Source organism: Petromyzon marinus, chromosome 26 (genome assembly GCF_048934315.1).
Source record: "Petromyzon marinus isolate PM22_M1 ecotype Great Lakes invasive population chromosome 26, UKy_Petmar_22M1.pri1.0, whole genome shotgun sequence".
Taxonomy (NCBI): Eukaryota; Metazoa; Chordata; class Hyperoartia; order Petromyzontiformes; family Petromyzontidae; genus Petromyzon; species Petromyzon marinus.
In genome coordinates, this window is record NC_133692.1 from 10,534,450 (window position 1) to 10,548,966 (window position 14,517).

Sequence of the window (14,517 nt, forward strand, 5' to 3'; positions counted from 1 at the left end):
TTCAGACTTAATAAGTGCTCGTTAACAGTACTTTCACCAGCAGTCTGTTAAGGGTAATTATGGGGGATCTTTGCCGAACTGCATGAACACACAGCACAAGTTTGGGTGGGTTAGGGTTCAGAATACGATGTTGCAACTGATCACACGACCTAATACACGCGCAGTGCACTTAATCTAATTAAACATCACAATACTTCAGTGGTACCATCAAGGTCGGTGCTCAACTAACACAAAGACAATGATTCCCCATACAGTGGACTGTTGGGGCAAGTGCTGTTAGCGAGGAGCACCGATGAAGGCCGGCACAGCACAGGAGGGGGTGGGTGGCCAGCACCACGCCCGTCCGCCTTTGTCTCCCCAGTGGCGATGTTTACACACTGCGCAAGGTACTAATTTGCGGCTGAGTCGACCCAGGGGAGGCCCAGGACCCGGTTCAGATAATCGTCACCGGCGTTGGCCGTGAGCGGGAATCGAACTCGGCTCGCCGGGTTCGTAGCGCAGCGTAGCGCTCACCACTGCACTACCGCTCAACCAACACGCAGACACCATGCACGCACGAGCATTCTCGCACTCTCGGTTTCCTTCAGCTCAGCAACCCAACGTGGAACCCAAATTGGCGCTCACACCAGCTATCAACGGGGCTCCGCGTCCGTCCGTCCAAACGCGCACAACGGCCGCTCGCCACCCTCCCACAAACGCCGTGAGCCGCTTTCGCGGAGCGTCGCACCAGACCATCGCTGACATCACTGTCAAGTAAGCGCCAGCCTGGGTTAAGGTGGCCGAGCATGCGGGAGGAGCGCACTTGCTTAATTCCAAGCCGGCGTGCCTGACGCGGTGCGTTTTGCCTTCCCGCCTAATGAGTCAGAGTCCGGTACCAGCTGCCGATGCTGCTGATGTGCGCACACACGCACACACACACACGCACGCACGCGTGTGTGTGTGTGTGTGCATCAGCAGTACACTCACTGTGTGTGATGCTGATGCGCGCACATGCGCGTGTGTGTCTTTGTTTGTCCGGGCGATATTTTGGACACGAGGCTTCCAGCGCCCGGGGCGTGGAGGGATGGAGGCTGCGCGATTAGCATGCGTCGTTGCCCTGGGCTAAAGCACGCGTGCATCACCACCCCTCTCTCAGAAGGCGAGAGTTAGCGAGAGTTGGAAGCTTCTCACGATTCACCTCTGGCAGCAATTCAATGAACTCGCTTGTACACGGGTTGTTCACTCCTGTAGCCGTAATCTAGCACGAGCGTAGTTTTCATGTACCATTCGCCTGCATTGCAAATAATCGATTTTTAAATGCACAATTCGATGTATGAATCGCGACCAAACGATCGGAACGTAGTCGATTATTCGATCCGTCGGTGCATGCCCGCTCTGAACCAAAGGCCAGCCAGATCCCAATCCTCTCCTTTTCTCACCTGAGGGTCTGGCGGTGCTCATCTCAAGCTGGCGGACTCGAGCCAGCGCTGGAAATTCGACGTTCCTATGGTGGGGGCCATGCTCTGCGTATGACAACCGACTGCTGACGTCCCACAAAGTGTGAACTCAACGTATTGATCCCACAAGATTGATGATGATGGGGTGTGTTTGACCCCTTGTTGGGAAGTACTTGAGAAACCGCACAAGCTTCCCACACAGGATGTGACTGAAAACGCGTCTCGAAACTCTGTATTGAGTCAACAACATTAATTATCGTTAAAAGTAACAATTGGCAATGATGCATTTCTTATAACATAGCCGGTGGAGCAGACGCCCTTTGACATGAAAGCAGAGCCAGAGATCAAGGTCACGAGGTGATCAAAGTCAACACTGCTGATGACCAGCACACCTCACTTCATCCTGCCAGACTCCACAAACGTTGCTCGATCGACAACCAACATCCCAAGTTCCGATCTTCCTCCACAATCACCTGTCTTTGGGTCTTTCCATTGTTACACAATTTGTCCCGCCCCACGGAAGACCACTCTCACCGTCACATCATCACCATCCCTATCTGGCTTTGGTTCCTCTTTCTGTGTCGCCCACCTCTGCAATCCCCCGTCTCGGCAACCCAGCCCTCCTCCATCCTGCCCACACGCGTTCCACCCACCCACCGATCCGAGTGTCAAATTGAGACGCCGAAAATATGTTTTTTTTCTCAGCACTGTACGTCACCGCGACGACCTTCGCGTCACCCTGCAGAGAATTGCAGATGAGGTGTGTGGTCGAGCCTCTGTGTGCATAACACAGCACCACAGGGAGGGGAGGGAGAGAGCGAGAGCGCGCGTGGGAGCGAGATGCGGGATCCATTACCACGATTTATCCTGCGAGCGAGCGAGACTGTATCTACGGACAAATGCGACGCCGTTTACGAGAGATTAATTCTCGCATCTCCGGGCGTGCGCTCCGCCACGCGGGAGACAATGAGCCCCACCTCCACCCCAATAAAAAATGAAACTGAACCTCCTCTGCCACGTGCCGCTGCCCCTTGGCAGGTTCTGGTGGGGTATGGGTGGGTGGGGGGTGAACACCGCACCACGCTCCGCGCGACATCCTTGCCAACTCTGCGCCCGAGCGGACGTCGGCAGTGGGCACGAGCCGCCGTCATTCATTCAATCTCCTTCAGATTTCTCCCCAACGTTATTCCAACTGTGGTCTCGACGTCCCCGTCGCGAGACGGAGAAATGTCCGCTTGGAACTCTCCATAAACTGTTAAACAATTGTTTTTGTTTTACCAGGTAGGGTCCATCTGAGCCTTCGAGCTCATTTTCATGAGCGACCTGGCTATTACAAATGATAGCTCAGCGAAGTGGCTAATCACGTGGATAAAGCAGCGAAATACTCGAAACGCACGTTGAATCTAAACGTGGATGGGAAAAAAAAAACACTTCTGTCCAACCAGCAGGAGTTGGTCACTCGACAGGTTGCGTGTTGTGGGGTAAAGTGTGGGTACTCATACCTCTAAAGAGGAGGCAAATTACCCTCTGGAGGCCTCTCCATCAGTTGCAGGGCTTCCCACGTTAGCGCCACGGTGGCGAGATGCTCACTACTTCACCTGGTATAAAGGAGGTCGTGGGTTCGATCCCGACCCTGATATCTGTATGTTTAGAATTTGCATGCTCTCCCTGTGGTTGCATGGATTTTTCACCGGGACCTCCGGGTTTTCCCTCCGCATTTAGAATCAGCATGTGTTTAAATAATCTGGCTGCTAAAATTTCCACATGATAAGCCACGTCGCTAAGCTATCATTTGTGGTCAGCTCGCTTCTGAACAAGACCTTTATTGTTCAGTGGGCCTTACCTGGGAAAATGAAACAGTATTTAAAATATTTTCACGGTAAAAAAAGATAGTTTATAGTTTAGTTCATATTTTATGAGAGATGCTGTGACATTGTAACAGCAAGGCACTGGGAGAACAAGCTCCTTTCTCGAAATGCCTTCACGCACGTCTAAATGAATAATCTCACGGATCGATGGAAGCCAGGCGCACGGCTTAATGCTGCTGATTGGGAGACACTGAACACTCAAACTCAGGAGAGGTCCCTAAAGACTGACTTCGAACACCAGCAGTTAGCAGCTTCCAAAATCTGCTCGCAATAATGCTCACCTCATCACCCCCAATTTCCCCTAGTGCATATGATGCATTCCATAGACGCGGTTTGGTGTGCATGCGAGTGTTCGATCGCGTATGTACTGTGTATCGGTGTGTGTGTGTGATTGTGTGTTGTAGCAGCGTGGGGAGTGGTAATGCAGCGTTTAGCGCGCTGCCCTAAGAACTCGGCGGGTCGCGAGTTCGATTCCCGCTCAGGGCCAATACCAGCAACGGTTATCTGAACCAGTCATGGTGCCTCCCCTAGGTCGACTCGGCCTCAAATGAGTACCTGGAACGGTGTATAAAAATCGACACTGGGAAGACAAAGACGGCCGGGCGTGGTGCTGGCCAACCCACCCCATCGTGTGACGTGCCGGCTTTCATCGGTGTTCGCTAACAGCACTTGCCCCAACAGTCTGTTACAGGCTGTATGGGAGATCTTTGTCTTTGTAGCGGTGTGTGTGGGAAGCGGAGGCACGAGGGTTTATGCATCGTCGTCATCATCATCAGCCATTGTGTATCTACTGCTGGACGAAGGCCTCCCCCATGCCGTCACTATTCCTCGCGTTCCAGTGCGGCACACAAACCCATCTCATCGCTCCGTCTCCGCGGTGGGCCTGCTCTCTTTACGCTCCGTCTCCTTTGGCCGCGATTTACGCACCGCTCCATTAACCTGGCGACATTAGTTTGATTCCCAGCCAAGGTTAACATCATTAGCGAATGATATCTGATCCGATCCAGCCCTCCCTCCCCCGCTCCCAACGGGATGCATGCTGCCAGTTAGAATTTGTGTCAGACCTGGGGGCTGGGCTTCCACGAGGTCAACTCAGCCTGCAATTAGTACAGTAACGCAGAGAACAACACTCATGTCTGTTCAAGTCTCTTTAACAATGCAGCTAATGTCGTCTCTCTTGCACGTCTTTCGCACCGTACGTGGCCAACCGTGCCAATTCTGTAGTCCACTCGAGTAAATTAGCATCTCCAACAATGACCAATGAACGGTACGAAACAAACAAACGTACAATGAGAGAGAGAGAGAGAAAGAAATAGTCTGATGTATATTTCGTGAAACCACTCGCATGGGGACGGCGATGGACACGGATTGTGGGGTCGTGTGCTCTCAGCAACGAGCGCACTCGGGCACCGCACGGAGGGGCTTACAAGGCACCACGGTGGCGGGAATAAGTTAATTACCTCGCCTGGTATGCAGGAGGTCGTGGGTTAGTTCCCGACCCTGACGCCTGCTGCTGCTGCTGTATATTTGGAGTTCGCGAGAGACTTCACCGAAAGAACCAAGAATATAGTTTTAATACACGGCTCCCGTTGTAAAGGGGGCACCGATTCACCCCCCCCCCGCCCCGGCATTCAACAACAACAACAACCTTCAACTCCAAAGCGAACACCCACCTGGTCAGTTGTATAACTGCCCCCGGTTTTGGGTGAATTGATTGTTGGTGAAACCAGACCGTTGCTCAGTTGTAACGTTGTATCAGGCGTCAGTGTCGCGTGAGAACAATCGTGTAATCACTGACACACCCCGGCGATTCGATAACTCAGCAATTAATTGTTTGGATGAGCCGAGTTGTTCCGCAACAAGGGTTTCAAGCTGCTCACGTGGCTTTAAATAATGTAGCACAGCGCGGTAACCGTTGCACTACCACTGCACTACCGCTCCCCAAGAAGACAGACAAAGATCCCCCATATAGCCTTAACAGACTGTCGGTGCAAGTGCTATTAACGAGCTCCTATGCAGGCTGGCACAGCACGCTTGTGGGTGGGTCGCCAACACCACGCCCGGCCGCCTTTGTCTCCCCAGTGGCAATGTTTACACACTGCACCAGGTACCTATTTTAGGCTGAGTCGACCTAGGGTAGGCCCAGGACCGGTTCAGATAATCGTCAGTGGTGTTGGCCGTGAGTGGGAATCGAACTCGGATTGCCGGTTTAGTAGCTAAGCACGCTAACCGGTACACTACTGCTCCCCCACACACAGATACACACAGACCAGCAGATACTGTAATACATAGTAATATACTATCGATGGAATTACTCCCATACCCTGCATTGGGACAAATAAGCAGACACAGCCAAGCTTGCGACCTATGCTATCTGTCATGTTCTGTTTGCATTAACTGATGCAGTTCCTGTTTAAGCCTAAGCCACTTCGCAACATTATTTCTCCCTTATTCATTGTTCTTAGTTTCATTGCCATATACAAGCAATCAACCTGGACGTGCAAAGCAATGGCAATCTAATTACGCTCTGAAATCGGAGTAATATTTTCGGAATTGCCAGTGCCTGCCTTTGGAAATCTGATAATTAACTTCAGGCAAAATGGTCTCCCTGCTCAAACAACCAATGGAGCAGCATCCATCTGGTTGCCTACCCCTGCCCCAATACTGGAAATGTCACAATCCTATGGCGAGAAGCTATGCTTATTTAAACGCATGTGGTGGCCTCTGTTGACCGGTACTCACAATGTATCAGCCCCTGAAGGATGATGTGCTGATTTAACCGCTAAACGACTGACTTCCCACAAAGCGTTACTTCACGTATCAGTCCCTGACTGATGACCAGTTAAATCGGCCGCTGACCGCAGATCTGAGCTCGTGGCCTCCTGTGAGCCAAACGCGAATCCAACCCCAGTGCCACCCGGCTGGCTAACCTGAGAATACAATCACACGAGGTGGTGCAGCCACTGTGGGTGTCACATAGACGTCAGATACCCACGGCAGGTTTATACATGGCTAAGAGAACCCCCACCCCCTACTTCCACCTCCTCCAACATTCTGAACGAAAACCACGGCATTTTGGAGTCCACGTTTCCCTTCCTTCGGCAAGGTCACGTACTCAAAATGCTGATCATGCTGATGACGCAATCTCTAAATACACAATTTGCGCACGAGCAGTCGGCTCAGTGCTGAGTCAACAGTCGGATCAGGAGTTGGGGGAGATTTAAAATAATTTGCACTGCAGCAGAACTCCGCTCCAGCTCGGTGGCTCAGCGGTAGTGCGAGCGAGCGCGCGGCTCGCAATCCGAAGGTTTCGAGACCAAATCCTGCTTGGGGGTTGACTCAGCCCATCATCCCTCCGGGGTTGATCAAAAACTTGAGTGCCACTTTGTCGGGGAAGTCAACAGCGGTTTCCCTACGGATGGACTCATCCCTGCCGTGTGAATGCGGAATTCCCGCCGCTGGCTCAGGGCTGCAAACAAGATATGAGCACCGCTCCGCCGCTGGTCTGAGCATGACATTACTGCGACTTGAAAACTCAATTCTCGTCTGTGACTTTGCGGTGGTCCACGTTTGTAATCTAACCAACAGCAACCACCACCACCACCACCGGGAACAATTTTCTCGTGGCGATACCCCCAACGATCCACCGTGTGGTTGTGCCCCTGGCTCGCACGACGGCTACTCTGCTCTTCAACCCCGGCGGGCTCGCTAAGAGCAGTGCCCAGCGGCACAATGATGAACCAATGCCCCCTTGCTTTCCACGTTGGTCTCACGGAGCGCCCCCTGCCGCACTGCATTAGGCAAACAGTGGTGGAAGCCCCCTGCCAGCCACTCCAGCACCCCCCCCCCCCCTCCATCTCTCTCACCCCTGCACGGCCCGGGAGGCATACAGTGCGTTTGCAAAACATAATGAAGGCAAACGCTTCCATCTGGCAGCGGGGAACCACTGCGGAGCAGAATCGCGATGGCGCATGCTCGCGGACGAGCGAGTGGCGGCGATGCCTGCTCGCTCCATGGCCATGGTGGCGGCAGCGGTTTGGTGGCTGTGATAGCGTTGAGAGTGTGAGTGATCGTGGTGCTGCTGCTGATGATGATGATGAGGCTGGTGGTGATAATGATGCTAGTGTAGGTATTGAAAATGCTGATGACGATTCTGCAAATGTTAATTATAGAAAGAGTGTGGCATGATGATTATGATGATGACTCAGCAGAGCTGGCTCATTGCTCTTAAACATTCGCGAACCTGCCCACCTCTCTCTAAATCACCCTCGCACCTTACATCGCACGTTAAATTAATATCTGTTGCACAATCAACTGGATCTAAATGAACCAAAGGCTCCAGAAGCATAGTGGCTCTGCTCAAGGCGCCTTGCATAAGTTACGATGCCAAGCCAAACCATCGATCAAGAAGGCCTACGCGCTCACAGAAAGGAGTGGACTTGATGAAGTCATGCCATTCTCTACACGGTCCGCTTAAAGTGCAGCACATTTGGTGCATCAGTATCACCATCATCATCCAACAACGACGTTTCAAGGCATTAATCCCATCCCGGAAGATCTCTGTGTCTCACTCCTCACACTCACAGCTCACTGCTAATGTCGCTTCATCGGCACAAGGCATTCCCTTTTCCCCAGGACCAATTCCTCAGCCCTGGTGAATGTGGGCGGCACTGGTAGCCATGGATTTTTTTCTTCCGATTCCTGATATATCTGGATGTCAGATGCCTCCATCAATCAAATAACCTTCAATATCAACTCAAAACTCCACCGCTTCCGCCCCCACCCCCCGCCACAAAAAAATAGCATTTATCGCGATGAAAATTTTACTTTAAAGATGTTAAATATATTCTACTCGTGACTTTTAACTGAACGTCGTAGCACCGCTCCATCTCTACATGAGGATCGTGGACTCTCGGAGCATTGCTCAGTGACCGGCGGTCAGGCGCCACGTACCCGTCTGTGTCTTGGAAGTTGACGTTCGGTTTCTTGGTTGTGCCCAGGAGCTCTGCGAGACAGGGGGGCCGGTGGGGGGGGGGGGGTCACACAGAGATGCAAGTCCATTAGCGAAACCAAGTTAACCCTGACGACTCTTTTACACATTTGTTGTCAAGGCATGTACAGATCATTAATTTCGTTTTTTTTATATATATAACCGTCTCTCGATCGCTCAGATTTAACCCATTGGCGGTTTCAGGTGAAGTCCAAGATTGTTCTCCTCGCCTACAAAGGCCCTCAATGATGCTGCTCCCTCACATATACACGGGGCCTCCTTGGCCCATATGTTCCAACAAGGGCACTTCCAAGCGTGGCCGGTTGTGTGTGACCAAGGTCACGTCTCTGTACGATGATGATGATGATGGGTCACTGGGCCTTTTCTCGCGTGACCCCCAGGCTGTGGCATTCACTTCGACAGGACGCTCACTCGGCCTTGGTCCCCACTCACTTTATTCAAATCGTGCCTTAAGACGCCACTGAATTTTAATGGATTTCTCCCTCTTGAATAATTTGTTTCGCGGTTGGATTTTATTTGTGTATGCCTGCATGTGTTTTTTTTTCTCTCTGTTACAGTGCCTTGTGACCTCCGGTGAAAGATGATTTAGACGTGTAAAGTAATACTAATAATAACATTGATATATTTTGACTTAAAACTTTCGTGACTGCAGGAATTCATATTCTATGGTTATTCTAGATTTAAAGCTTTCGTGACTGCAAGGATCCATACTCTTTGTTTCTATTCGGTAAAGTCATGTAGGTAAAAAAATAAAACAACAAAAATCACGACGTTTCGGCCACAACACAAGCGGCCTTCATCAGGTGAAGGGATCAGGCTGTCTTGAGGACAGCGCTGGAGTGAAACACACGCTGGAGTGAAACACAGCCACGCTGTGTTTCACTCCAGCGCTGTCCTCGAGACAGCCTGATCCCTTCACCTGATGAAGGCCGCTTGTGTTGTGGCCGAAACGTCGTGGTTTTTGTTGTTCTATGGTTATTTCGGTAAAGTCACGTAGATAGAAAAAACACCAATTAAATAATGTGATATTTGTATTCACTTTATTTGTATTATTCTATTGTTATTTTTTTCTATCCACGTGACTTTACCGAAAGAACCACAGAACATTCATATAGTGCGTTTCATCAATAATCTCAAAGCGCCCGTACAGGACACAGCAGCAGCAGCAGACACTCTCCATCTCAGCATCAAAATAAAAAAAAGTATTATTATTATTGCTCTTCAACCAATAACTGTTTTTGGAGTTTGTACAAGTGAATTTTTTGTTTTGTTTTGCTTTCCCAATCGTTATTGTGGTTTAGGTGCCGCGGCACGACACAAGGCAATTCGCGTTCACGGCTCCGCGGCAGCGGGAGTGCACCTCGCTGGTTCAAAGAACGACAGCCCTTTGAGGTCACAGAACCACTCCCAAAGTAACTTGGAGTAGCCTGTACATCTAGATCCACACTCGGGAAACAACTTTTAATGTCGTGCAAAGAGTGTGGGGTTTTTTTTTTCTTCTGCATAGCAATCAAACCAATTGATTTAAAGGAATAAGTTGCAGATGATTTTCCGTGAAGTCAGACAACTCAAGCAAAAATAACAGCATTGAAATTAATTTAAATTAAATTTCATATATTTAAACTCGGTAAGCCATGTGAACTTCGTTATGCCTTTAAACAGGCACATGTGAGAAAAATCCTTAACAATGCGATATTTTATTTAGAATAGTTGGATACAGGTAATTCACAGTTTTCAGAATGTGGTTCTGACATTTGTACAGAGTGGTGCAGCGGTTAGCGCACTGCACTTTGAACCCAACACCCTGTCATGGCTAACATCATCAGTGGGGAGTGATATCTAAACCAGTCCCCTTCACCAGCCTGCAGTGACCACAGTGGTGAAGTATGGTCAAACAGCCCCCCATAGCTGACATCGCAGTGGGAGGCCTTAATCCAGCAGCAGCTTAACAAAGGGGGGTAAATGTGGCCCACTCTAGAGATTCATTCAATCACAGCTCTTTAAATTAGTCCCGTGGAATGGCACTGAAGCACAGCTCGCAATCTGAAGGCCGTGAGTTAATTCCATACTCAGGGGTCAACCCAGGCTGTCATCTTGTCAAGGGTCAACTACGTTCTGAAAAGTCAACAGAGAGTCGATCAGCGGATCAAACATGGTGCCGTAAAGCGTGGATACTCCCCCACCTCTTCCAAGACATCTAGCCAGCGTGGAAGAGTAGGCCAAGTGCCCTCTTGTCGGAGCTCTTGAGAGCTCCATCCAGTGGAGATCCTTCCACCACCAACAGCGGTGTGAGTGAGCATTGCAGGGCTGTACCTTCATATTTACCAACAGTGGAGAAACTATGAATGAACTAGACCCTAGCATGATAATGTCGAATTTTCACCGCATCCTCAAAGCCATCAGTAAAGATTACCACTGCCCCATTGCTTATTTGTAGGGGGATACACTTTGACCTTGGATTATGCAAACATCATCCGTATTCAGCCTCCAAACAACCAGAAAATCACACGCAACTCAGTGCATTCTCGATGCTATATCGGCCCAAACTTGTGGCCAAATTTACCGCCTACTGTAAGTTGAAATATTCTCAAGACCCCAAACATAGCCCATGTGTAAACAAACCATACATGGGTTCATGGACTGTTCCTATTTTAAACTCAGCCGTAAATCAAACAAGCTCTCATTGTAAACAGACTCCATGTGGTTACGAGGAACCATCCTGCAAGTGGATATTTAAAGATGTCATAAAATAGTACAGTAGATACACAGAGCAAGATATATATGTATGTATATAGACAGGCTGATAGACCATGGGACAAATGATTGTATAATCAGACGGACAAAGAGACATAGCAACTAATTTGTCATAAGATGGACGTGGATTGATAGACCCAAAGCTTCGACAGATCGATGGGTCGACGGACAGACTGATGGATAACTAGAAAGGCTAATCGGACAGACACACCAAACATCAGGCAGAGAGACAGGTAAAGCATTGGATAATCAATTAGACATGGCAACGATGTAGGAAGAAACCTTCCAAACTCCTAGACGATTGAACATTTATTAAAATGTCTCCAAGTGATGTCTCGTTCTGCCTCCGAGGACAAAGTGCGTTTAAATTGGACCGGGTTTCCCATTTTCACTTAAATTGGGAAAGACAGTAATTGTCTAAATGTCATCCACTCTCATAAACCTATACTTTATCACAGACACTGTTGAAATAACATCTGAAAATTGTCCTCGAATTAAAGTAGAACACATTCCAAAATTTAAGAAAAAAATCGAAATGTTGTGATGATTATGTGAATCTTAGTTGTTTCTATATGGTGACAAATGCAGTATTAAGTTATTATTGGAATGTTTACGAAACATTTAAATTCGATATTACCATCACACATACAGCGATGAGACGGAAGTGGCACAGTGGTTTCAGCACCGCACTACGAATGATATTACTCTTGAGTTTCATTGAGTGCCATCGATCATACAAATTGCATCTGACAATGTCTGAGTAACCACAGACTTAATGCTGGAAGGCAGCAGCCAAGCAGTGAGGCGACACTACCAACAACTTTGCAAGCTCTGCAGTCCTCTATGTATATTAAGATACTTTTGGCCAGTTAATGATTGTGAGAGGAAACCAGAACTCCCAGAGAGCCCACGCCTGCGAGGGGGTCACACTCTATCCCATACCGATGGGACAGATGTGAGGTTAGTCCACACTTGCTGTACCAGCTTCTCGTGGCGAGCCAGGGTATGGCACTTGGACACCCCTGGGAAGGGAGTTGGATAACGTCTGTGCGATCCACCAACCCCTACAGTGCGGGATTGCAGGCCACCCGCACGAACTCGGTGCCCTCAAGGCAATTCCTCGGCACGGCTCACCTGCAGCGCCAAGTGATGTCTGAAATGGTTTTAAATAATAATCTTTTTTTTTATTCTACCAGGCAAGGCTCAATAAGCTCTTTGGGGCTTTTTCAGAAGCGACCTGGCCACAAATGATAGCTCAACTTAGTGGCTTACCGCGTGGAAATGTACAGCAGCCAAATACTCTGCACCCCCCCCTCCCGCCAACTTCACCAATCAGCACTGACTAGGCCGGTGAAGTATGGTTAAACAACCCCCCCCCCATGACTGAAAATTGTGGCGAGGCTTTCATCCAGAAGTGGATAGAAACAGCCTGTAAATCGTCATTATTAAACTTCATTTGAAGCAATAGGGGCAAAGGTGCAGCCCTGCAATTACCTGCTCTCACCACTGATGACGGAAGGGCCTCCACTGGAGAAATCTCGAGACACCCTCTGGTGGATATTGTCCCTTTCCTTTCATGCTGGCCGGATGTCTTGGATGGACTGCGATTGCCCCCACGTCACCCCACTACACACGATTGACTGGCTGTGGTGAACCCATTTATACCGTCTGGGTGAACCCGAGGTTGGGGTGAGCGGTGTAGCCACCCACAGTGCACATTGGTGAACAAGAGCGCCGCGGCTCATTGGATTTCTCCGGTCTAAATAAAGATGCTTGATTCTGTAGTTAAGTAACTTGCCACGTTGTTGTAACTGGCATAGCGGATGGATTGCACTGGCAACCTCTGCATTGTCCGGCGTGCTATCCCATTACCCTCGATGGCAGCATCCCCATATACAGACGAAAAAGAAAAAAAGCTTCAGTCGAATTAAGTGAGCGAGGAAGCAGGAACGCCAGCGCTGTAACGAGGTGAGCGGGGGACGCTTTGAAATCAAAGCTCCAGTTCAGGGGGAGCTCCTCGTGGTGGCCACACGTGATTTACCGCTTCCATGGGGCGTCGATCGATGGGCAGGAAACGTTTCTCTCCTTACTTGCGGGGAGAAAATTTAGAACAGCGCAGAAAAAAATCAATGCGATGCAAAGCAAGTGATCACTGCTGTACAGTGCACGTGATGAGACAAATGCACTGACGGGGATAAAGAGAGAGCAAGGGGGTGCGATAAGTTATCGTCCACCCCTTGGTGCCTCGCCCTCCCCTCCCTGCACGTGTGGGTTTTCTCCGGCAGTTCCGGTTTACTCCCACATGTACGAAATTCATTAACTGGCCGAAAACGTCTTAATACATCGAGGTCCGCAGAGCGGGCGCAATAGTTTATTGTTAAAAATTCGGTCACAGTCCCTATGGTCACTGTTACATTGCATTTATGGCTTTTATTTTGGTGATTTCGAAAACGTTTTTTTGGGTTTTGGCCATGTTTTTGTTTATTGTAGTACGGAGTTAGACTGATGGCCTTAATCTTAGTTGTCTTGTGGTTGTTGTTGTTATTTGACTTGCATCCCACTGCGATTTTTGCGCACAGCGTTGGTGTACGGTGCTATTTCAGGAATATTTTGATGTTTTTTTTCCTGGATTTTCTGTTTGCACAGTCACATAATCACTTTAAGATGTTTTTTCTTGTTCATGTTTTTGTTTGTTGCGGTTGCACCCGATTCAAGAGCCGAATGGCTCACAGGGCTATACTATGAACTAACTATGAACTATGAACTAATTGCCGGTCGTGCCGGTCTCAACTGCCCGGCTGCTGCCTTCCAACTTGAAGATTGCTGTTAATAATAATGATGATGAATAATAATTGCAATTATGTAGCACTTTTCATCAAGGATCTCAAAGCGCTGCGGTTCCTTATCCATAGGCTACGTCTTCTTTGCGAAGTCTTCCATCGTTTTTGTATAAAAGACCCAGAAGACGGTACTTCGGACATGGAGTTGGTGTCACTGTCGAAAGGATTCTCTTTTGATCTTATCTTATGTTATATTTACCTATAGAACCTTCACCCAAGGCGTGTCGTTGAAACAACAACAGTGGCGGAATAGAATGGCTTAGATGGCAGGGGCGTGCCACAAGGGTTGAGGAATCGAGGGTACTTGGGGATCACGAAAGGGTAGGGGAGGGGTGAGGGGAGAGAAGAGGAAGGGAATTGGCAATAGAGAAGAGGTGAGGCTTTCAGAGAGGAAAGGAAGGAGGTGAAGGAGGGGGACTGATCAATGTACAGGGGCAGTGCTGAGTCGAGAGGCAGTGTTGAGTCTATGGGCAGTGTTGAGTCTATGGGCAGTGTTGAGTCTATGGTGCAGTGTTGAGTCTATGGTGCAGTGTTGAGTCTATGGTGCAGTGTTGAGTCTATGGTGCAGTGTTGAGCCTATGGGCATGGTTGAGTCTATGGGCAGTGTT

General features: G+C 49.2%; 1 protein-coding gene across 5 annotated transcripts in view; it reads right to left on the reverse strand.

The window, feature by feature from the left end:
• The window catches only part of LOC116946079 (caskin-1-like), a 153,461-nt gene that overhangs the window by 103,708 nt on the left and 35,236 nt on the right, over positions 1–14,517 (reverse strand). For all 5 annotated transcript variants that reach the window (XM_076069829.1, XM_076069828.1, XM_076069827.1 and 2 more), the window contains exon 2: positions 8,258–8,309. In XM_076069829.1, the coding sequence (XP_075925944.1) occupies positions 8,258–8,309 (52 nt within the window). The remainder of the gene's footprint in view (positions 1–8,257; positions 8,310–14,517) is intronic.